Source organism: Vanellus vanellus (genome assembly GCF_965231255.1).
Source record: "Vanellus vanellus genome assembly, chromosome: 11".
Taxonomy (NCBI): Eukaryota; Metazoa; Chordata; class Aves; order Charadriiformes; family Charadriidae; genus Vanellus; species Vanellus vanellus.
Window position 1 is genome coordinate 22,246,869 of NC_138916.1, and position 25,831 is coordinate 22,272,699.

Below are 25,831 nucleotides of genomic sequence, written 5' to 3' on the forward strand. Positions count from 1 at the left end.
AACAGAAAGAAAAGGAAGTTCTTAGGTTTCTAAGAAAACCATTAAAACTTATAGGAGTCTCAGAGGCAAGCCCCAAGGGGAGAATTTCCTGGATTAAAGAGAATCATTTTGTTACGGATTTTTATCTTAAAGGACCTGTTGCAAGTTAAAAGTGACTTCTCACACTTATATGATGCTTTTTAGCCAAGCCTGCTGCTTAGTTAAAACCTCACTAGCAAAAACACAACTGGGGCTGCATATCCTTTAGGCTTAGCTGGGTTACCTTAAGCTATACAGAAGGGGGTTTCTCAAATACAGCATCATAATCATGCTACACAGCAGGGCCAGAAAAGACCCAGGGATGGAGGACTGAACAGAGTATGAGGCTGGAAAACAGTCTCTCAAATAAAGCAGGAAATTCAATGACACAATTCATATTGCCTCACATATAGTGTTCGTAAGGTCTCTCCTCGCTAAATCCTCTGCAGACCATTGAATTAGAGTATTGAATTTTAAAATCGTAACAGGATGCATATACCTATATCATGCTGATGTGACAGTAAGAAAACAGTATTGCAAAAGCAGCTCCAGAATGAACATCAGGGAAAAATGTCAATGAGAAATGGGCTGCACTTTTAAGTGTGTTTTAAAATTTACAATTTCAGCTCTTTGACTTAAGTTTGTTTACATCTCAGAATAAAAAGATTATTATGCCCATATCACAGTAAAATATCATTTCTCTTCCCCACTGAAATCAAGTACAATCAGGATAGGATCTCAAGCTGCTGAAATTAAAAAAAAACAAAACAAAGAGTATGATTTATCCTGGGGAAGAGAAGAAATCATTGAAAAGAACTTGGAATCAACTGAACTGAATCCAAAATTTAAATTCTTCAGGAAGAAGTTTAAAAGTCTTTCTTCTTAAAAAACAATTAACATCTAGATAGGTGATGTGTCTAACTTGTGTCCAGCTTCTAAGGAGTGAGACGCATCCCTTTCATGAAGCATAAAAGCTATATGATAGCATTTAAAATGTAATACAAGTTGTAACCATTCAGGTAAACTCTTGCTGTGAAGTGAGTAAATCATCCAGTATTATGTAATAAGATACCAAGGAACACACTGTAAAAATACATCAATTATGTCATAATGCTTTTAAAAAGTGAAGACCTGGTGCTGTAGAAGTATGTCATTTTCAGTTTCAGCTCCTCCCGCAAGAGAACACCCATGGTACTGCATTATACCACAGACATTTGATTTTATTTACATCTTAAGCTTTAAAGTTATTAAGCCACCATACTTTAATTTCCTGTATGGCACCAAATTTACTTTTAAAAAAGCGTCTCCGTGTGTGTGTACGTGTGTGTACATGTGGCAGGCACCAGAATGCAACGTTCCATCCCATTTTCTCTAGTTTTCTACATCTCCTCGTTTGGTAAAAGCAGCCAGTGGAGCAGAGTTCTGCAGAGGTCAGTTACAGTGCCTTCAGGGCAGCAATATGAGAGCCCAGATTCTCTTGCAGGTAATACAGTAGATGGAGTTCATAGTGCTCTCCCGACTCAGGTACCCTTATACTGTGTCTCTCCTGAGGGTAGATCTAAAATATAAAACAAAAGTCATAAGTATCCACAAGAGTCGTGGGCACCAACATTTAAACCGGTCCCCAGAGCCGCATTCAAAATGTTCATGTAATCTCCCTGCATTAGTTCTGCACTTGAGCTAATACACCCCATCCTCCATTGCCTGAACTCGGAGACGACTCGCTGCACCCTCTAATCCAGCTAGCGCTGTGCTGGAGGTGATCAGCCCGGCTGAACAGAGGCAGGCCCTGTCCAGAGCCATCACGTAAATCAGCACGCTCCCAGTTCTGCAGCGTGGTGTGGGATACCTGGGCTACATCTGCACAGAACCTGCAGGGTTTAATTAAATGCACAACCCTGTTCCGCACTGCACGAACACTGCTGTGCTGCCTCCAAACCACAGATCTCCTGCGGAGCAGCCTTAACTGCTCATTTGCCTATTTTTTTTTTTTTTGTTTACTCATAACATCTTCCTTTAAAAAAAATGTTAGGCTCAAATACTAGTTTTATCCTAGAATTCCAAGCTGCCCAGCACAGCCGTGTTACAAGTTCCAATTTTGGACTCCTCAGTCAAAGACAGACACATTACCTTTACGTCCTGCTTCTGGCCTTACCTGTAAGTCGTATGGTTTCCCGGCTCTCACTAAAAAGCTGAGCAAAATACTAGTGTGTGCAAAGTGAACATTCTCATCCAAGAATCCGTGTAGCAGCAGCAAACGGTTTGGTCTGAGCAAAGCAAGAGACAAACATTTCTAGATAGCATCCCAGAACCTGCCAGTCATTTCAGTCCACACACATGCCTTCAAAAACACCCAAAAGAAAAAAATATTTGCATTGAAGACAGCGATTTCACTATTATAAACGGCTCTGTATGGACGTGTCTCCCAAACCTATTCTTTGCTCCCCTAAAAGTTCTCCCTGCATATGCACATCATGGTCAGAGCTTCCATCTGTATATATTCTTTATTCTCAGAAGTATTTCTTAGCTTGAACAATACAACGGCTTAACGCTTGCTGATTTTCAGCTCTTTGGCAAGAAAGCCCGTGGTCTCAGCCTGCTCTGCTGACAACTCTGTGCCGATGCAGCCTTGAAACATGCAGAAAGCATCCCAACCAACTAAGTTTTGTCTAGCTTAATGTGGCTCTAAAGTGCCAATCATAATTGAAGATACGTTTGTCATTTCTTCAGACATAAAAAGTCTTTGATTACAGCCAGTATAAAAGGGATTACATGGAATGGCCTGTAATTATGCAAATGTTCAGTCAAGTATTAAGTTTATTAATATTGGGGTTTGGTCTTTTTAAAAAATTATTATTTAATACTAGCATTTGTGATTCGAGGACTCAATTGCCAAGAAGAGGGAGATAAAAACATGTCTGTGGTGCTCAAACTTTCTTGGTAGAAAAAGTAGAAGGCAAGAGCCAGAACCAAACTTACTCGGAAGGAAACTTCTCAGCTTGCATCGCCACCGAACCTAGGTAGTACCCCTGCTCGTTGTGATCCGGGTGGCCCATGTAGCGCTCTGTGTAACCAGTGTCATAGAAAATCCACAGCGTGACGGGTGCTCCAGCAATGGCAACCTGCAAGTTCAACAGGGCTCTCAGCATGGGGACGGGAATGACAACACCTGACCCTCTGATCTGGGGATGTCCCTCCCTCTCATGGCTCTATCCCAGTGCAACTATAATTGCCCAAAACACACTGGTAAGTTGACAATCCACAGCCTGCAATGGAAAAAGAAAAGCAAGCCTCACTCTCCCTCACACAGTTCATCTGTATCAGCAAAGTTCAGCTACAACCTACGTATGCTGAAAACAAGGCAGCTGCTGAAAACTACACAGATCCTACAGACAAATCAGAAGCAACACTAAACACATCACATGCGAGGTCTCCTGAGGGAGGTGGATTTTGTCCAAAATACAGAGTGCTCTGCTTTCGGGTTGCAAAACTTTTGTTCATTTGAATGTCTAACAGAAACTGGGATTGATAGCTCCCTGGGACTCAGCAAACTACCCTGCATAGCTACCAACCAGTCTGCAGAGAGGCTTGTGGAAAAAAAGACCAAGGAGAAAAAAAACCCAACCCACCAAAAAAAACCCTTTGCAAGGCAGGTATTTTTAAAAGTAAAAATAAGAACCTGAGACAAATAATTATTAAACCTCCCAGGAATATTCAGGTTGGACTTCGACAAAGCAAGAGCAGCCACAAAGAACAAAACACATCCCAACAGCAATATCCAGCTCTTGCCACATCCCTGTCTCTGAGACTTGCCCAACAGCAGTCTGGCCATTTACTATAGTAGTCTAAAGTCACGAAGTCTCAAGAACCTCTTTTCAGTACCTCTCTCAATCCCCAGGCTTTCCTCCTGTCTGCTTCAGAACACACTGCTACAAAGCAGCATGGGCAATTTGATCTAGGAATAGATCAGCCTGCAAAGAAACTATTCTCTCAGGGCAGGAAAGAGGGGAGGAGGAAGAGAAGGTGTCAGTTTTCAGCAGGATCGTTTCCCCTACTGGGTTCAGAGCACAAAGAGCTCAGCTGACACAAAGCTGGCAACAGCTGAGACTATAAAAGGTACCTTCAGCATAGGTGACCTGAGATTGGTATAACTATACCAGCACAGTTAAGTTATTGCAAGCTCAACAGTCCAACAGTTTAAAGTTCTCTTACACAGTTCTAGAGAGGGAATATCCTTCTGTGCTCAGCTGAATGGGGTGAACAGTTGTTCCCCCTCACCCCAGCTCAGAACAGACTCTCAGATATTCTGGTAAAACTGGCCTACCTGAACAGCCCCACACTCCTCTTATATGCCAGGCTTCTTGGATGGCAAGCATGTTCTGCCCAAAAGGACCCTGCTCACATTAGTGCAGGAAACCTCATGGACAACACTGTACCTTCACATCAGGTCGAGATTATGTCTGGCTCATTTGGAGCTGGGGGAAGCAAGCACACTGATGGTGCAGTCACACCATGCTCTTTGGGGCACTCAAATACTCAATACTCAAATACTCAATTAAGAACACCACACTCTCCTGGGGAGAAAACCTGCAAATTTGTGTGGAGAGGTAGGAAAGTGCAGCATTTAATTGCACACATACAATTTTCTGATTTGAGGAATCTCTGTTAGTATTAATTATTGGGGCTATACTGGTATCACTGTCTCAGAAAAGCTGAGTTCCATAACCATACCAGTACAGACTCAATGTGCGTACCAGTCCCAGATGCCTCTCAGAGCCTAACAGTGACAATAGGCTTACAGAGAAAGAGCATCTCATCCCCATGCTTCACACAGAAACACAAGTGGACAGAACTGAGGAGACAACCCAAGGCACAAAACAACTTATAACTGCTCTTGCAATACCCATTGATTGCTGGTTTTAAAAGGTACTGTGGCTTGTTAGCAAGCACTAGGCCTTAAAGAGTGAATAATTTTCAGATGTGCTGTCTGTGAAGTATCAAAAAATAATGGAAGCTTAATTAGAAATACCATGGAAGAAATGTTTGCTAGAAAAGCAACTTCTCTCTGAAGTCACCCAAATAGAAGAGTCTTGAAGAAAACAGCCAGAACACTGTGTCCTCACTTGTCTAGAGTGAGCTCAAAGTCTTTGTGCTTTGAACACCCAAGGGAGGTTACACGATTAAGGGAAAAATTCTGTCTGAACCACCAGAATAAGTACTCAATGTATGAACATACCCTGAAGATATCTGACCTCTGCATTAAAGCCATAAGAGAGAGGTAGCCTCCATAGGACCAGCCATGAATGCCAACACGATCCAAATCAATGAAGTCATACTGCGATGCTAAATACTGCAGCCCTTCCACCTGGTCATCAATTTCTATTTGTCCCTGGGAGGGGAGAGAAAAAAGTAAGTTTTGTTAGTTCTGGACAAAAGTTTTCTCAGGATTTCCAAAGGTAACCACCTTCAGACCTTTGCTGCTTCTGTTTGTGCAGCACCCAACCACGCACCAGCACTCCACTGTGCTAGGCATGTTACAGAAAGACGACCTGTTTCCCCCATAAGACAATAAATACATGCTAACCCACCACTTAACTATCTCTTTCTTCATTTGACTCTGTGCGTGGGGACAAGTAAGATTTTTCAGTTTTCACTGTTACAAAAGCAAGGCTGCATTCTAGCTCTGCGCATGAAAACGCCATTCCCAACACACAGACAGCTACAGTGCAAAGCCAGCAGAGCCTGACACAGGCCAAACACACTCACCCTCTCCAGCCTGACAGAGAAACTGCCCTAAATAGTAACCCCACACTGTGAATGAAACTATCCTGCTTCATGTGAGCAGCAAAGCATATCTGGTGAGAGTCAGAGACCCCTTATGAACCACCCTGTGTTATGGCTGCCAAGCTGGAGTTGGTTCACAACCTCAAACCCTGACATTATATCTTTTCCACATTGAGTGCCTTTCCTCCCTCAGATCCACACTGCTCAATTATGCAGAGTTCCCCTCCCCAAACCTAGGCAGCATCACACATACAACGCTGGGCATCTGTGCCAAAGCAGTGCTTCAGCTCAGATAACACTGGGACTCAAGTCTGTCTCTGCCGGAAAATGAAGACCCAGACTTAGAGCTCCACTCACCATTTTGTATTTAAAGGCTCCTTCAAACTTCAGCCCTCGGTGGCAGGACCCTCTGTTGTCAATGACAACAACACAGTAGCCTAAAGAGGCCAAAGTGTTCAAACGGAAATACTTGATTCCTTTAAACCGATTGTTCACTAGCTGTACCTGCAATAGAAGAGCAATGACACAATCACATATGTAATGGAATCCAGAGGTCACCCATTAATCCCATTTCAGATTTTATTTATATTTACCTTCCTTTAAATGTTTTTATACATTTTTATAATGTAAAGTTTTCAAGATCCCTACTCCCTGCTTATGGTCTGCTATCAAATAAACTCTCTTCCCCCAGTAACAAGCCATTCTGGGTCACAGATATGAAGAGCTGAACTGAGCTCCACTGCAGTACCAATGGGCACAGAGCAAGAGGGGCAGCTGCTGACTGCACACCTCAGCCCCGAGCCCGCAGCTCTGCTCTCCACTCTCTCTGTTCTTTCCCAGGAGAAAAATCTTTCCCTTCACCAAGTCTCAATCCAGCTGCCTTGGACCATAGCAGGGCGCAGCAGAGTTGGGGGAACCAAAGCAGGGCTAAGGGGCTCGCCTTGTTTTCATCAGTGGGAGAAGGGTGACAGGGGAGCAAACCCTCCTAAGCACACACCAGTAATGGTCAGTGCTAACAGAAAGCTCCCCTCACATACAGATGGGGGAAGTGGAAACAAAGAACAGGAGACCCTACAGGGAGAACAGGGAATGGAGACTATCTGCACTCCCCTTTCTCCCAGTTCCAGCTCTGCTACTCCATACCTGTTCTCAGACAAGTGGCAGTGCCTTGACCTATCACCTGGAAATCATGACTGCTTACAGCACCTTCAGCCGAGCAGCTACTCACCAAACAGGCAAAATACTGCACACTACCCTGAGCACAGAGCAGGAACTGTTGATACAGGAGAGCAGTGGAGCGGTCCAGGCCAGCCTGCCCCACTGCTCACCAACGTGCTGCACTCACCTGAGGCCCTCCATAGATGAAGAGCACAGTGGGGTACTTCTTTCCAGGTTGCAGATTGTGAGGTTTGTACATCATTCCATAAAGCGTAAACCCCGTGGAGCTCTCGAAGGAGAAGACTTCTGGGGGAATGTAATCAGGAAGAGGGCCTGTCACAAGAGGGAACAGAGAGACTGGTTTAACAGGGAATGGATGAATAACACAGCTGTGCTCCAGCCCTGCCCCATCACCAATCTCACTGCAATCTCAGTGGAGGTCTCCCATGCTTTCCAGTGCACATGGCTGGGACCAGGCAGAGAATGGGAATGCCCCAGCCCCAGGGGTGCTTTCTCAGTTCTATCACGTTCCCATCCCTGCCCTCCTCTGAACAGTAGTAACTCTTCTTCCCTGACACTGACATTGCAGGTATCCCATCCCATCCTAACCCCACTTAGGACTCACTACATTAATAAATGGAAAGCACAGGATACAGGGTATGTCTTAGGGAAGGAGAGATGACAGGGAACAGGAATGCAATGGAAAACTAAAAGCCCAAGAGCTGTCTCACGAAGACATGAGCAGGCAGCAGCACACAACTATTAAAGAAGTGTATGCCCCTCCCCAGAAGCATGCTCATTAGCAGGCATATAGCACAGAGTAAATGAATGCACTTAAACCGCTTCCCCGATGCTAAAACTGGCTTTCTACAGTTTCTACTGGCTCTGGCAGCAGAAACTTGGTAATTTCCACTCTAAATTCCTTCATGACCAGTTTATACCCATTTGTTGCTGAGCTGAAAATGTCGCTCCTATGCTTCCAACAACTCCTCACACAAGCATGAGACAAATCTAGTCACCCACAACAGCAAATGTCAAGCCAGCATATTCTGGGATATCTTTCATTCTGGGATCCTGGTTGTACTTTGCCAGTTCCTCATCCACATCATTACCTGCTGAATCTAAAATAGTAGCCCAGAATTCCTTCGTCCTGTGAGCTGCATCATCTTCAGGTCCTGTCAGCCGGTAAAGTGACACACAGTGTGGGTTCTTCTGATTACTATACTTGCTGATGAACATGTCACAATCCTAGGAAGAAAAAGAACATGACCTTGAAATCCCCAGTGCGGAGGCACAAGCAAAAGTGATCATCTCTTTCTGCATTTAGATCTTTCAGAAGATGCTTACAGACCAAAGTAAACCAGGAAGTCTATGCTCTTTTGATAACAGCAGGTAGACTCTGACAAGCTACAGTCCTTAGCAAGGCTCAGATATTAAGATTACAAAGCCAAAAATACACCTGCAAAACCAACAGCGGCATGAGGACCTTGTCACACATCTTCTGAGTAAAGCATTCCCAGCTGAACAGGCTACTGCCCCAGATGCCTGGAACCCCACCCAACGCTGCCGCAGGCTCACGTCCTCTGGTGATTGCTCCATAGCCCACTTCAGCCAAAAAAAGCCAGGCTCAGTTTCAAACAATTCATCCTTTTGCCTGAAGTGAGCTGAAGAGCAACTGAACTGGGAGGTCAAATCTGGTTTCCAGGGTGGGTTTATGCACTCACTGTACAACATACACACAACACAGTGTAAAATCTACTTTTGTTATATTCAAATACAGCCTTATCTGCTGACCGATGAAGGATAAGACTGGTGACAAGCCACAGCACACCCAGCCAGCCCTGCCTACACAGGGCCCCATAGGCAGACAGGTACCTGGCTGACGCAGCAGGCGTGAGAATAACCGCGTTCTGTCAGCCGCTTTACTTCTCCAGGATTCTCGTAGTTAACAACGTACAAATGATGCTCTAAAGGTGAGTCTTTTGTGCCTTGAAAGTACACCAGTTTTTTGACTTCATCAACATAGATCTGTCAAAAACAAAACAACACATCCCTCAATATTGTTTCTTGGCAAAACGATACCCAGTTCTGCCGCCTCCAAGTCTCCCCCCTGGTTCCCCCTGCCCCACTTCTATAAAGCTGAGTTGTAACCCAACAATCTGCAAGGAATAAGCCAAATGACTGCTCCTACTGTCCACAACTGTCAGTTATGACTTGCACTTCACACCTTGTTGCTCATCTCTCCATTGCAAGTCTTTTACTCTTCTCAGACTCTCCTACTGTTTGCTACACCAAATAACCCTGTCCCCTATTCTTTGTCACCTCCCCGCTCTTCTGACCCTTTTCCAAATCACATGTGATATAAATGACCCCAGAAGGAAATCCAGGCAGCAGCTGACTGTAAACCTCTGCCATGTTAAATATTCCTCAGTTGTCCCTACAAATAGCAGAACTGATTCAAACTTGCACACCTCATTCCCCAACTTCATTTCTAATTACCACTTAGGAAGGATTTCAAAGACCTTTACAAGGTCCAAACCAGTCAAACATTTCTCCTTGAACTGCTATTTGATTCAAATGACCAAAGAATTCACCCAGCTCAGAGCAAGCAGCTTAGGAAGCATTCCCTCCCCTCCTCATGCAAGCCCCCAGGCTACATGGACCACAAACATCGTTTATTCTAGTTAAAAAGAGACAGGGCTAATACGTTCATGCTGATCCCTCCAACAAATATCTCATGCATCCAGGCCAGCAGCTGGACACCACCATGACATCTTGCTGCTCAAGAAACATGGAGTTTCCTCACTGTTGCCTCGCAGTGTTTTTGCTCCCTTCTCTTTAAGCCTTGAACTTAGTGGGGAAAACTCCTTGTTGACAAGGATCCACACAGGAACATGTAGCAAAAGAAAGCCTGTGTTGTTGCCTGTGTTGCTATCCCACACTGCCAAAACCACAACCTCTGGTCCAGATAGTGTATCAAGAGGTAGAGAAGGATGAAAGCACACTGTAGACCAAAAAAACCCATACGATAGATATGCTCAAACTCAATACCGGGGAGTGGAAAGGTCCACTCTTCTCAGGCAGCACAGACTCATTATTGCAACACGTACTGATTTGCAAGGCCTCAGCCATCATCTCCCTGCAGTGCGTGTTGCTTGCAGGATATCCATGCAGCAACAGCAGAGACTTACATTGGATCCGTGTCTGCCAAGCACTTCCCATTCTCCACTGGTAATCGCTATCTCCTCTTTGATGGGGCACTTGAAGTCACCTACAAATAATCAACATACAGACAGAAATTTTACACTTTTACATTTTACAAAACATATGGTCGCAATACTACTTGTTCCTTCAAAGTTTTTTTACTAGACTAAACCCAAGAGCAACCTGCTTTCACAGAAGACCAAGACCTCTGCCAGCTCCACAGACAAATGTCAGGGCTAGTACTATTTAAAATTCTGTGAAATGTATGTCAAAGAATTCACAGGATTCAACCTGAGGCCTAGACAGCATGCTTGTCTTCTTTTTATTTCTTTAAGTGCAAATACAGTACAAAGTACAAATCCAAGCATAAATACAGGCTGGGCAGAGAACGGATAGAGAGCAGCCCTGAGGACGACTTGGGGGTGTTGGCTGATGAGAAACTCAACATGAGCCAGCAGCATGCGCTGGCAGCCCACAAAGCCAAATACATCCTGGGCTGCATCAAAAGAAGCGTGGCTAGCAGGGCAAGGGAGGGGATTCTGCCCCTCTGCTCTCATGAGACCCCACGTGGAGTACTGCATCCAGCTCTGAAGTCCCCAGCACAAGGAGGATGTGGAGAGGTTGGAGAGGGGCCAGAGGAGGGCCACAAAGACAATCAGAGGGCAGGAGCACCTCTCCCATGAAGACAGGCTGAGAGAGTTGGGGTTGTTCAGCCTGGAGAAGAGAAGGTTTCAGGGAGACATTATAGCCCCTTCCAGTATCTGATGGGCGCCTACAGGAAAGCTGGGGAAGGACTTTTTACAAGGGCATGTAGTGATAGGACGAGGGGGAATGGCTTCAAACTGGAAGAGGGTACATTTAGATTAGATATCAAGAAGAAATTCTTTACTCTGAGGGTGGTGAGGCACTGGAACAGGTTGCTCAGAGAAGCTGTAGATGTCCCATCCCTGGAGGTGTTCAAGACCAGGCTGGATGGGGCTTTAAGTAACCTGGTCTAGAGGAAGGTGTCTCTACCCATGGCAGAGGGGTTGGAACTAAATGATCTTTAAGGTCCCTTCCAACCTAAACCATTCTTTGATTTTATCACTTGCACAGAAACAGAGGTTTTATACTGAAAAATGGGTGTGCAAAGGGAATCTCAGGTTCAAACAGTGCAAAATTTTGGAAAAGGGTGGGGAACAACTCTGCTTTTATAAGATGGTTTCATTTCCCTTAGAACGAGGAAGATTTAGCAAGAAAAAGAAGTCAGATGCATTCAGAGAAATCTTATCAACCAGGATATAATGCTACCTGGGAATTAAAATAACCTAGCTGCATGAAACTAGGACCTCTAGTAAAATTAGTTGTATTTTTTGTGCATGCAGAGATCAACATGCACCAAGTAAATTAAGTATCACAGCATGAAACTGTATATTAAAGAACACACACTGTGGAAAAACCACTCCAGGAGCTTTGCACACAGCTATATCATGCATCTGAGCAAGACCAAACTTTGACTTCAGCTCAGAAGCACATGGTCCTTGAATATTTTTGTTTGAAATGACTCCTCCTGCATTTCCATTTGCAACAGCTGCCAGTAATTTTCTCCTACTGACATCTCTGTCTATACAGCAATACCATGATTGTTCTTAAGAGCAGAGATGAATTCTCTGAATAGTTGTCATATCATAGGTTTTGCTGCTAAGCACACATTCTTTTTAAAGTGACTAACGTGTGGGCCACTCAGACAGGTAGGCCCTCTACAGACCCTTTTACAGTGTGTTCAAACCGTGCTCTTTGTCAACCTCTCTGCTACTGATCTGCTTGTAAAGGCTGACAAGGACTATGTTGGTTTTACTTGCAAAATCAAGTCCCAAACCAATGTGCATCTATTAGATACGTTGGACCCTGTGTACTGGAGGTAGCCATGTTATTGCTATAATGATTAACCTCTGGCAAAGCCAGCACACAAACAGTCCCAACGTTGACAAAGAAAAGCCAAATAAGTGCATTTCACAGTATCACAGGGAGCTTGTTTCCCATCTGATTTTTTTAAACTCTTCCCTCTTGTCCATGAGGAAGATTCAGAGTTAAAACTAAGGCATGCTGAATACAGAATAACTCTTGTACAATTTCATGAGGAATGACTGCACAGTGAAGTGCTTTCCTGGACAATAGCAGGAGTTTCCAATAAGACCATAATTCCTGTCACCTGGAAGGACATATATTTCCTCACTAGTCAGCAGCAAATGTCCAATTAAAGCAAAAGAATAATTTCACCTACTTGGAGCAGGGAGGCCTCCACACGACCGTTTATACTTGCTCTCCTTCAAAACTGAGATGACTTTGTATAGGTGCCGGAATCCTGTTTTACACTCAGAGGCAAAAATGAACTCTATCTCATCTTCATGGGTTTGAGGGAAAACATAGAAGATATCATGGATCTGTGGAGACAGAGCAGTGAATTACTGTTATCAGCGGGGCTTTGACACAGAAGTCACACACAGTAAGTTCCTCTTACTGCTCAACACACAGAAAACAGTTCACACTAGCAGGGTGCAGCACTGTCCCTTACTGGGAGAACCAGTTATGCTTATGAGCCAGGGGGTGTCTGCAGACAGTGGCCACATGTGCTGCACAGCACCAGGCTTTTTGCTAGTTTAACTCTAACTTCTGGTCACCAAACTAAGTTTTTCTGCACCTGCCTTTCTAGCTTCAATACAGAGGGGGGTCCAGCTCTGCAGAGACCATGAGAGCCACCCAGAGAAGCAAGAGTTCAGTGGCCTCCTCTGTCTGGTGCTGTCTAGAAGCCCACAGGTGAAGGGTTATTTAAAGAAAGATGAGCTGACATCATCTTCCCACTCGTGAAGACACCAACTCTTGCTTCAATGGACAATCTTTTGAGGGACTCAGGAGCATTTATCTGTACAGTATGAGCTGCCAGTCAAAAAACACTCCAGCCAGTAAAAATAATGGAGAAGGGATAACTCACTGTACCATCCTGAAACCACACACACTATTACTAAGGAGAAAACATGGTATGACAGAGAGCACTTGCTGGAAGGCTTTGTGCAAATGCTCTCCGCTGAAAGATCCAACTACCTGACAGTGATGTTCCCAGGGCTTCCTGCACCCTGGCACACCTCCAACGGGATATCATTTTAGAGACTTCGATGTTTATCTGCAGAAACGTGAACAGCACTCATTTTTACAGCATTAACCTGGCACACCAGTGTCCAGTCTCACAGCACAGGCCCTAGGGCATACCTCCGAGAACACTACATATTTCGCCAGACCATACATAGTTAAGGAAGGTTTTCAGTGACTATTAGCAGACTCTTGGGACTTTTTCACCCAGCATTACCTAGATACACCTTTGTTGGCTGAAGAATACTTCACCTCTTGGCACTGCTGCTGGTGAACAACTGGCACCAAGGAGCTGGAGGGTGTCAGTGGCTAACACTGCAGGCAAGGGGCTGCCCTGGAAATCTCTCTGTTCTGTACATACTGTGAACTCTCTACAGCAGGAAGCACAGAATATGCGCAGAACTTGCACAATGCAAATGTTCTCCTAAGCAGCACAGTAATACCAACATTGCTCAAGTGCTACAAACAGCGTCTCGAACAACAAACTGTCAGAGAAGGCTGAAATTCAAATTCTTACGTTTATCCAGATGTCTGTTGTTTCTTCATAAATAATGAAAGGTGTAACAGAATCTGGTACAGCATCGATAAGTTTCTGTCTTTCCATTGCATCATCTTCTGTGGGGATGAATAATGCAGGAGGGATCAAGACTATCTGAAGACGAGTTTGGGAGCGATCCAGTAAGATGGACCAGATGCTGTTGAGGAGACAGATATTAGAGAAAATAACATGCAACCATGAGTATTAGACAGGTCTGAAAATCGACAGACGCTCATTAGCAGTAGGCATTTTGAGGGAGTCAAGAATGTTCAACTTCAGATTAAGCACAAAGCCACATGTAAAATTTCACCCACATAAACAAATCTCTTCCACAACCCAAGAACTCATTTCACTTCATTTCACTTTTGCATAAGCACTGCCGGTTCAAAAGCTTAATTAATTCTATTCTCCCAGATTTTAATTGTGCTTTAGGGGAGAAAGAGAAGAGAAAAAAATCAGAGGGAATAATGAAGCAGAAAAATTTAAATTGAAATGTCAGGATACTTGTGAAAATACTGTTTTAAATCTGTACCTGGCAGAGAATAATACATGGCACCTAAATGGACTGGCAGCAGACCCTGCCATACTTCTGATGACTTTACATGTAGTTCTAACAATAATCCCACAAAAAGCAAGATAATGGAGCAAAAGCATCCCTGCATTTCTTCCACATGTCAGGGGGCCGTGAGCGAAAATAAACTAAAAAGGTGAAAGCCATCTTTAGATTAAAGAACTGGAGAAGTGCAATTCTGGAGAAGCTTCTGGTGAGTTAGAAACACTGTACTACATCATCTACAGGGTTAAAAATGACATGCAAATGTGAGTAGCACTTACAGCAGGTTTTCTGATCAGTAAGTCTGGTCAGCAAGGATGGTCCAGTGGTTAGGGCGCTAGCCTAGGGCCTGGGGGACCTGGGCTCATTTCTCTCCTCAGCCACAGACTTCCTGCGTGACCATGGCAAGTCACTTAGCCTCTCTGGGCTTCAGTTCCCCATCTGTAAAATGGGGACAATAGCACTGCACTCTCTCTCACCGGGATGCTGAGAGGACACATACATCAAAGGCTGTGAGTGCCCAATACCAAAGCAGTAGGGCCAGGTACCAGAGAAAGAGACAAGGAGGACTCTGTTTTGGTTTTTGGAAAAATTGTCCCCTTTGCACAAACAAGTTTGCAGCAATGTAAAAATCAAAGCAGGCTTAAGCTTGAAGAAGACAAGAGACCACTACATTCTGCTTCTAACTGTATTGCCCCAAACCCTCTAAGCAGAGACAGGATTAACATACGCACTATTTTCCTTCTGGCGTCCACCCAGCTCTAGCAATGTACTCTACTCCTTCAAAGAGGATCTCGAACGGCTGAACTAGCTCTTTATCCACAACATCTGCAATCTGTTGACAAAGCAGCAATTCAGTGACACTGAGATGAACCCCCACAACCAGTTTTCATGCACGACGAGAGTCTGGACACAGAAGAGTTCTTCTGTGCAGCTCATGCAATTTAGATTGTTCAGCCTTTGCAACACAGGGGATTCAACCCCGTCTCTAGCCAGACATCAGCATAGTAGGAGAGCTGCACGCTACCAGCACACCCAGGGCTGGGACTTGAGAAATCTCGATGCTGCTCACAAATCCATTGCTCATCTCAGACAAGTGACTGGAACACTCAGTTTCCCCCTGTAGAGGGGAGGTGATTTGTACCGAGCTATTTTGTAAGGGGTTTTCATTGGTAAATGTGGAACATCTTGCATGACATCCAGTTATCAACATGGTTCTAATTCATGATATGCAGTTCTGCACTCTGTCCCTGCTGGGACTGGGGACAAGTCACAGTGGTACCCCAAGGGTTGTGACAGCTTTCCCTGCCTTTGCTGGCTGACGTCAGCATTGCTATCCCAGCAGCTGACTGTTGATGGCTGAAGTAGCTCAAGAGTAGACAGAATCCCAATAATGTATGGATGTTACTGTATCTGTTTGGTAAGATTAATTTCTCAACTGTCCAAAGATCTTGGACTGAGCTATGGAAATTTCTACACCTGTTAAAAAATCCCAGGGCGAAAGCCAAGTTCATCTCTTTCCATATGTTCACACTTTTGTAAGGTGATATATTCTCTTTGCAATCAAATTTTCCCAATATCTGCAGCCAATCAAGAGATCTGTCACATAAGAAGGTCTAACCATCCACACCTAAAATATTCTGCTCTGCAGCTGAGGTCATAAACCAGTGGTAGGGAAGGAAAGCACAGCCTTGAGAAATACTGCTGCACACACAGACACCAAGTATCTGCACAGGAATGAGCCAAGTGCACCACCTCCAGAGAAGCCATTAAGCTATGACAACCAAGAACATTTATTTGTACTGAACTGGAAAATGAATTGTACCAAAAAAGAATCACAGAAATTATATTTGTTTGGAAAACAAGCAGAACATAGAACTTACTCTGCCTTCCGCATTGATAGTCACTTCAGATATCTTGAAAGTGACCTTTGGATTTGCTGTACCTATAAAAACAGATGTTAGCAGTCAGGCACCAATTGTTTGCTTCCAAGAGGGCAGACTTGAACTGTAGATTATTGTGGTGTTATGCAGAACTGGAAAAGGCAAACAGCAGAATGCTCTTTGATCAAATAGCCTACTTGCACAAGTGAGAGATAGCACAGAACGAGGCAGGGAAAAGAGTGCAAACACGAGGCAGACTCAGTGGATATAATCCTGCAAACAGATCTGATCAAGAGCCGTGCTACTGTCACAGTCAGTCTTCTCTCCCACAGTCAAAGGATGCACGTACTGGTTGGAAGTAAATGCTCAGGAGTGATCAGGGTGGCAAAGCAATTTTTGGTTTACTGTTTGGCTGGTATTCTTGAGGTCATGTATAAAAAGGGATCCAGTGCTAAAAAGCATCTTTGAAAATTAGAACAAATCACTCTTAAAAACCTATTGCCATGACGAGTGCCATTAAGATAACAAAGCTACATATTTGTGTTGAACACTGCAAATCTAAAGTTAACTCTTTACACAAAGCCTGCACAAAGCAGCAACTCATCCTGCTGCATAGCACCTGCAGTCCTAAATGTCAGGGCCTGCTCCACAGCAAAGGCGGGCTATAAAGAATAAAGCCGCTGCCAGTTGATCCACAGGAAGACATATGTGGCAAATTCCATGTATGCTGAATAGTCTTAACGCTGCTACGATGTACTCCCACTTCAGCAACTCAGTTTACATACAAAAAATGATGCTCTGAGGTGAAATGACTTGCCTCGGGCCACAGTGCTGGCCTGTTTAAGTACTTACCTTCTGCCTGGGAAGAATTTTCTCCACTACCTCAAGCTTTGCCCTCATAACAATCCACAGAAAAGGGCTCTTGCCCCTGCAGCTTAGACTGGAAGCTAAGGCCTGGAGATTAAAACCCAAGGTTTTTTTTTAAAGGGGATTTGGGCTTTCATTGGCTCATTTTCCTGAACTGCTGAAGCTTAGCATTGAACAAAGCTACGACAAAATACCCTTAGAAATCTGGGTATACACAAGCGCCGAAAAAACATGAGAAGTCATCACTCTTTTCCCAGGCTAACACTGAGCCTTTCTTCTTCCTTGAAACAAGCAGTAAATCAGGATCATAAGCAGAAAACTTTTCCCAGTGGACCAGAGAATACGTGAGATCTAAATGAATTCTGCAGCTTGGGAAGGCCAGCTAAACAGGAGATATTTTTCCAAAAAATGAGTTTTGCAGGAGTGAGGAAATAAAGTGACCCACCATTATCTCTGAGCAACATGCCCTGCTCTAACAGCAGGGAAATCTCAGAAGAACAAGGGTCAGACTGTTCAAATTTGCCCCATACACCTGACACATGCCAGTGAATCAGACCCCAGCAGGTCTGCGTAAGTCCTGCTTCCCTTATGCTTATAGCACTCCACTTATGCTTCAAGCCTGCATCACCCCTCTACTGCTGAAGCCTCCAGATCATTTACTGTTTGAAAATATGACAACAGGGGTTTTACTGGTAGGCTGTAAGCATGCCGAGTTCATTGTTCAAAGTCCAAGAGCAATCACGGGGACCAGAGTCCTTCAGAACTTGAACTACCAGGGCACTGCCAGCAGCTAAACAGAAACCCTCCTGAAAAAAAAAAAAAAATCAAAAGGCCATAATTCTGCAGCTATTCCCTCAGACACAGGTCTGTAATGAGAATCAACTCCTCAACAACTCAGATCTGCCAGGATCTGAGACAGCAACTCCAAAAGAGTGACAATCAGATAGGGTTTCCGCCAACTCCTGAGACGCCCAGACTCAGAGCTAATAGTAACCACATGGCTGGAATACCAGCAGTCACCAGTGACTAATCTAACCTCCTCAGAAGCAGTTTCCCCAAACACATTTCCACCACCTGGACACCATTTCAAAGACTACACATCACCTTTCCAACAACCCCCTGCTCTAAGCTAGGAGTGTCACTGCTGTCAGGCACATAAAATATGTGTCTCCCAGAAACAGAGATGTAAGGTATCAGGGTCTCACCAGTTTTGGGGTACCGGAAGGAATCTGTTCTTCTTGTCTCCAGCATGGGCGATGTGACATGAATAATCTCCACCTCTGATTCATCGTTTTCTTCATAAAGAATTCGAAGAACTTTACCCCCGTTCAGTGCTGTAAATGAATTAACATTTCCTGGTCAGAACAGCTTTCATTATCAGTTATTGCAGACGTCAATATTCTCTCAGGAGCACAAGCAGGTTGGAAGGATGAAGAAAAATCCACCAAAGTCTGGCATTCATGTTTCATTACAGAAAACACTCCGAGACTCTTACAACTCCTACTACTGTTGTGAGAAGGTTTCTTCCCCCAGTAACATGTGCTCACAAGGCTAATGTAACATGCCCACTGCTGCAGATAGTTCAAAAGGAGCTAAGAGTATAAGGTTCATATCGTGCATAAAGACAAGTAACAGAAAAAATAACCCCTCTGCACTCGACAGCACAGTGCAGGGGGACACTACTTGTGCCTGTCAGACACACTGGATCCACCACACTTACTTGGCTGCGCCTTTGGGCTCCACCAGTAGCCAGTGTATCTGTCAAATTCCTCTTGCAGCACGAAAGTAGCCACGCCAGCAGATTTTGGATCCTCCTCAACACTGGCCAGCTCTAAAAAAAGACACAAAAGAATTAGTTCATTCTGTACTGCAGGATCAAACCAGTTCTGCATTATCCTAAACATGGCCCAAGTTCACCCCCCGGGAACAATTACACGATAATAAATCTGACTTCTCAGCAGATTTGTTTTCTGCTTCCGCCCTGCTCTGTTGATTTACTTAGGGAGGATCTATTCCTCTCTGACATGGCAACTTCTTTTAGGAAAGCAAAGCCATCCACCCTTCTTACTCCTACCCAATTAGTCTCTCAGTTTTCTATGTACTATTCAAAGAAATAAAATGTTCTCTCTACCTGAGCTCAGTGAAATGGAACCACAACTTTTAAGAAAATCAGAGAAAAAAAACCAAACAAACCTTTTGGAACAACTGAAATGGAAAATATTAACATTCAGAAAAATGAAAGCATCAGTATTTCATTCACTGTACAAACTAAAAGTAACAGACTTACATAACATCTCAACATGATGACATATCCATAGGGCTTCAATATTTTTCCTGTTACCCTGGAGGTAACTTAGCAGCACTCCATAAATAATTATCATCTGAGAAGGAGTCATTGCTACAGTTTATTTTTAATGTACTTACATAATATTTCAATATTTAACTTTTAAATAAAGATAATGCATTATTATAAAGTGTCAGAAATTTTAATTTAACTAAAATTTAATTTATATAGTTGAAATACAAAGTATGATTTAATTACAAAACAAAATCAATTTTTGAAGTGTTTTATCCACAATTTCCTATTTTCATTCCTCTAGGATACATGCCTAAAACAGATTTGGAGAGGGTAAAAAGCAAGGACCTAAGTTACTGAGTACGAGGGGCCAGCAGAAGCCACAGTGTTATTCAGAAACTGTCATATATTGTTTCTGAAAGGCCTGCAGCCTGATTTCCCTGACAGAAACTTTCCTCCAGCTCTATTCCACCCACAGCTCCTCCACACAAAAAAGGCTGTTCCAGTAAAAAGGAATGTTCTGTGTTTCAGGAGGAGAAGAGCCCTTCCATATGTATTCAACAAATAACTCTGCCAGGTTCCACAGTGCAGCGAAAAGAATCATCCCACAATATTTGCACTAGAAGAAACACATAGAATGTGACAAACAAGGTGGAAACAGTGTCCATTCCCCCAGATTTCAGAAGAACCCCTACTGCCATTGCTTAATTCAGTCTAGCAAGAACAAGTGCAGAGGAGGTGCAGAGATTTTAATTCAGGATGCGTTACCATTGTGCACAAACGTTAGCCTCCGTTCTTCTCTAGTTTCTATATTAGATATCCAGATGTCATTGCTATGGATAAATGCAATCCAATTTGGATCAGCAGGACACAGCTTGGGATCCATACGGATATTTGGACAACTGGTCTCTACAAGAATAGGTCTTAAAGGCTGTTGCTGTTTGAAAGAAAAAAAAAAAAAAAAGCACAGTAAGCAATGATAACACATGGACACTTACAGAAACTAAACTGGATTATCAGGTCTCTCTAAGACCACAGTGGTGTGGACACCGACTTCAAATACACAGGTTTACAACAGAGGAATCTTATCAATTTTAAACACAGAAAAATACCATGCAGATATTTTATAGGGAAAGTTGTGCTTCTACAATCATTGCACAGGTCCCACCAGGGCCTCATTCAGCAGTGCTGAGGATTAGCCACAAGTCAGAAAGCAATTTATCTAGAGAAGCCTGGCACACTCTTAAAAACAGCTTGCAGAACACACAATCTTGTCCTCCAAAAGCAACTCAGAGTACAGTAAATTCCCCCTGACAACAGGGTTAGACAGACATCAGGCATTTGTTATAATAATAAGAAAGTATTTCAGCTTTGAAGTCCAGCTTCAGTACCAGCCGAGTAAACGCTGCTTGTTCTGAAAATTACACAGCCAAATCTTGTAACACATACAGCATTGACTGCTGAACAGCGATCTCCAAACCACAGCTTGGGAACAAAAGCTGCTTCTGATGTGACTTCTGAATACATGAAAGAGCATGGAGCCTTTGTGTGGCTTTTTATTGGCATAGCTGCTTATGAAAAATCAACAAAATCTGGTGTCCTGCCTTGCTGCTATGGCTTCTACCACTCTTGTAATTCTCCATCTGAGTTTCTACAACCATGAAAATGCATCCCTACGGAAGACTCCTCCACGTTTCAAGGGTTATGAAGGCTACTTGCCATGCTAGTGCAGCAATAACTGATAATCACACTCTTTTGCTTTCACTCCAAGCCAAGAGCTTCTAGCCAGAGCAAAGTACTGCAGTGAGACAGGAGAAGAGTAAACTCACAGTGAATCCATGAGGGCCTCCATCTTTTACATGATAAATTCCACTCCCAGCCTGAAACAGAAAGGTGCCACTTTCTCGGTGGTAATCATAAGAGGCAATCCCAATGGTGCCAATTCGCTTCCTCTCCCGCAGCAACTCCTCTTCGCGAGAGTACATCCCATAGTCCAGGATGGCCTGAATATGGGCAGAGAAGCAGAATCAACCCCTCTGCTCTGCATGTCTTACCATACTGTCAGAGCATCTCTGCGTGCCAAGCTTCCAGGAGCAGATGGCTGTGCAGACACCCTCCTCCTCCAGAATCCTGCTGGCGGCTAGAAGCCCGCTCCTGCTTGTGCCTCTGCCATCAGCACTTGTAGGTGCAGGCCATGAACAGATCCTACACAACTATAAACCTGATAGCCACTTCTCCCATAGCAAGGCTGGCATTATTTCCAATATCCACTGGTAAAAGAAAGAACAGACCTTCAGTCTGATATTCTGAGAATGAGCAGGAGACTTTTTGCGAACTTTCGCAGAGATACACGGTGACTGGTCTGGTGGGAGGAGAGCACAGCATGAATTTTAGGTCTGGCTGACAGCCTCAGGAAATAACATGGGAAAACACACACCTAATTTCACATGGGGTTTGTCCCACCTCCTCCAACCTGCCATGGTGCACGGGGTGGGACTGGTGTGGGCTTGCCAAGTGCAGAGGCGAAAAGGGGACACACGTCCCAGTGAGTGGGAAAGGGATCCTCTGCTCCAGCATGAGTCACAGAGCCACTGACTGATTCTCAGGGGGGCTCATCACTTTCCCCTGCAAGACAGTGATTATTGGAGACTGCAGGCTCCTTCAGCAATCCCCAGGATCTCACAGCAGAGAATTTGATGCAAATTAGCACTTGCAATCTCTGCTGACAAAGGAGGATCATCCAGCACACACAGTTTTTATGATGCACAAAGGCTGTAACTCGAAACACTGCTGAAAAAGCCATGCTCGTTTTTGAGATGGCTGCAGAGTTAGCCAAGTACCAGAAGAATCTTAAAACATTTAAGACCATAAACTCCAAACCTTAATGACGGCTCATAGGAGCAACCCCAAAGCCTGTGTACTTGCTATGCTGCCAAGATGCAAGAAAGAAATCAGGACCCACCGGAAAAAGATCCAAAAGAGGCTTCCAGGAAAGCAACAGGACAGCAGCTTTGTTTATGGTTTTGGGGATTTCAGAGTAGAAGAGCGTGTTCTCCCTGTTCTCCCCAGACATTGCTATTGTGAAAGTGAGAAGAAAAAAAAAGTATATTAGCTTTCTGTTAACAATCCAAACACTCTCAAAGGATACCAAGGAACAGTTTCACAGGCCCTTCCTACCAGAGAAAGTATTGCCAGTCTCTGCACTGCAGCCTTGCTCTGGGAATTCCCTGCTTCACAGAAATCCAAGTCATGGAGAAGGCAGAGAACAAGGAAATACACCCAAGCTTACTCCATGCTGCCTGAAGCATATCTGTGTCTTCTTGCAGGCCGGGGGCCCTTTTATTTTATAAGCTTTTAAAACCAAGGAAGGCCTTTCTGCTAATTCCCGTGGCTGGAATACAGCATGATGCAGTTTATGTTTCAAAGATAATGCACCTTTAGGAAGCTTTGAACATCCCTGTCCTGCTCCTCTCCCTCACTGTTATACAGATTTCTGAAAGCTCCTGCCAAGGCATATAGGGATCAGCCCAGAGGGTGCCAGATGTGCCACAAGGAAGGCCAAGTCTGACCTATAGCTCAGAAAGTGGCACATAGGAAACAAGAGCTCATCTCAGCTCCAGGGGCAGCCTCAACCCACCCTCAACGTGCTTGAACCCAGCATCATTCAAGGATTATGACTCCCATCCTCTGAAAAGGGGAAAAAGACAGATCAACAGCTTTTCAACTACATCACTTCACAGCACACGCAAAGACTCTGTGAATCACAAATCAGAACTTAAGCAACTAGCCTAAGCAGCAAGCAATGGGTCTAAAACATGGTTCCGGCTCCTAGGCCTTCACTTCTCCCCCTAACCCAGTTTTTCATGGACTTATGTTCAGCTAGTGCAGCTTTCAACAAAAGCATTCTTCTGCCACAAGGCCTGCTCCAAAAAGCCACACAGAAGGTTGCTCACAGCATCACTTACAGTGGCAAATCACTTCAAGCACAGCTGCAATTCAAAAATGCAGATATATGAAACAAACACTAATTAGTGAAACAACACAGAAGTGAGAGGCACTAAGGCCAAGAACAATACATTACATTTTCTTCATTATCAAAACCAAAAACGTTGAGAAAAACATTTACTCTTTAAGCTGCCCCCACCCTGCGCTGCTATTTATTCCCTCCAGAATCCCTGGAAAACCTACTCCATCAGTAGCTGAGGCACAAAGGACTTTCAAAATTCTATTTATAATCTCTGTTTTGGAAGGAAACTTCGAAGGAAAAAAATGTTCTACCCACTAGCTGTAAGTAAGAGAAAGGAGATCAAACTGACATAGCTTTTGGAGAGGGGATATCATACTTGGAGTGACAGAAAACCAACCAAACAGACTTAACCTGTCCTCCCAGCTAGGGAACATACCCCAAAGGACACTTCACAGTTCTTTTCCAGCTCCAACAGGCCTAATGGGTCACCTCCAACCACACCATTTCTGTGGGAGATTACATCGCAAGTTTTAAAGAGACATTGCAATCATGATCATGACATTTGACCAGCCAGTCTAGCTTGAAAAGCATTCTGATTTAACTGCCAGAAATATCTAGCTCCCAAGAACAGCCAAACCCAAACAGCCTCTGCAGTGACTGTTTAGTAGAGGTACAGGCTGTCGCAGCAAGCTTACCCAGATAGTAGATCCTATCGGAATGAGGTCCTTCAGGATCATTTTTCTTCACAAACATGAAGTCATGAGGGGCTTTTGCCATCATGTACCCATGATACTTCCGTGTATCTGTGAGCAGTTTCCGAAGCTGGCTCCAGGAATGTCTCTCTACATAGAAAGGTTCCAGTTTTGGCTGCTCCTCTCTCTGGACCTGCTCCTCATGGCCCGCAGTTTCAAAGATTTCAAGGCCCGGCTGTTCAGTTTCCATGGCTGCTGCCATGTTGCATGTTTCTGGAAGAACAGAATAGCAGAGGTTGATTTATCTGCAGCGTAAGTCTTATCCTCCTGAATTTAGCAGATATCTCTTCCTGCAGCCAGCTATGTTTTACAAAGTATATCTGAGCTGGAATTACCACCCCAGATGTCTGGCAAGAGGAAACAGAGTCTTTCCACTGTAAATCCCAGATCTGATGGCAGCTCCAAAAGGATCCAAGCTATAAACTCCTGCCACATAGTTTATTACCGGAAAGACCAAGGTGTAAGGATTGTCAATCCTCAAAAGGAGAGATTTTTTTCTATATATGAATGGAAAGGCTGCAGAACTGTCCTGCACACCACTAGTGCAGAGGTCGGTGGCCTGAGCCAAACAAAAACATAAATATGGACTAAATAAATCATTCCCATTGTCCATGAAAGGACCATGGAGTCTCAATAAACAGACTTGCGCAGCACAGCTGCCCAAGACAAAGCTCCCCCACAGACTGCCTCTCCTGCTTCTCTACACAGCAGCTGAGACACCTTGGGTCCAAATGGGACCAAACCCATTTTAACACAATCTGCTAAAAGCAAAGCAGGGCAAGTCTGGATTAAAACTTTGGTTCCACCTTTGACAACAGAAACACAACAAACACAGGTCTTTCATCTGAGCTATTTACAACACAAAACCAAGGCACAAGTTAAACAGCCCTGTAAAACTGGAAGGAGAGTCCAAACCCATCCACAGAACAGTGCTCTGCTCAGTGTTAGAAACTGAGAATGAGACTTCAAACCTGAATCAGAAAACTCTCACCTACTCTGCAGAATTCCAATGAAGAAAAAAAATTCTTTTCCCCACCTACACCCAGATGCTGGTATGTCTTAACCCGATCTACTTCTCACACTCCCCCCTCAAGAAAAGAGATAAAAATCGAAAAGCAGCAGACTTTAAGGAGAAAACAAGAGGGATAACTGCCACCCCTCAAGGTGATGTTAGCCCAGGGTAACGTGAGGATCTGCCTCCTCAGAGATCACTGCAGGATCTCTACCACAGCCACCTTCTGCCCCGTACAGCATTTTATTTCCACCTTCCTGCAGCCAACGAAGAGAGGCCGCCCCATCCTTCACACCAGCTCAGGGGACCCTCCGGCACTACAACACCGTAGGACGTCTCACAACCGCAGGGCGCGCCGGAGGGGGAGGTCGGGGGAAGCGGGCAGACCCCAGGAGGGGCCGTCCACCGCCGGGGGCAGCGGGCAGGCTTGTCCGGGGGCGGAAAGCCAGGCCGCCCCGGGGCAAGCCCTCTCCTCCTCTCACCCCAGAGGTTAACAGCAGGTCCCCAGAGGACGGAGGAGGCGGCAGTCCCGCTGCCGGGAGGCCACTTTCCCCGGGAACCCCGGTCCCCAGGAGGGTCCTCACCCACCCCGGTACTCACGGCGCTCCGCGGCGGCGATACTGCCCAGCCGCCCCGCCGGGCCGCTTCCGCTTCCGCCAGGAGGGGCCGCCGG

General features: G+C 44.6%; 1 protein-coding gene across 1 annotated transcript; it reads right to left on the bottom strand.

Moving 5' to 3' along the window:
• Positions 1–1,099: 1,099 nt before the first annotated feature.
• Positions 1,100–25,831, bottom strand: DPP8 (dipeptidyl peptidase 8). Its single transcript, XM_082489099.1, has 20 exons — positions 25,759–25,831; positions 24,090–24,359; positions 22,390–22,502; positions 21,257–21,430; positions 20,196–20,364; positions 18,852–18,962; positions 18,337–18,465; positions 16,265–16,326; positions 15,116–15,216; positions 13,808–13,985; positions 12,428–12,587; positions 10,152–10,231; positions 8,836–8,988; positions 8,073–8,208; positions 7,148–7,293; positions 6,160–6,306; positions 5,255–5,407; positions 2,998–3,140; positions 2,174–2,285; positions 1,100–1,576 (listed from the first exon to the last, which is right to left on the bottom strand). Exons 2-20 carry the CDS (start codon positions 24,346–24,348, stop codon positions 1,454–1,456), a joined length of 2,649 nt encoding a protein of 882 aa, XP_082345225.1. The 5' UTR covers positions 24,349–24,359; positions 25,759–25,831; the 3' UTR covers positions 1,100–1,453.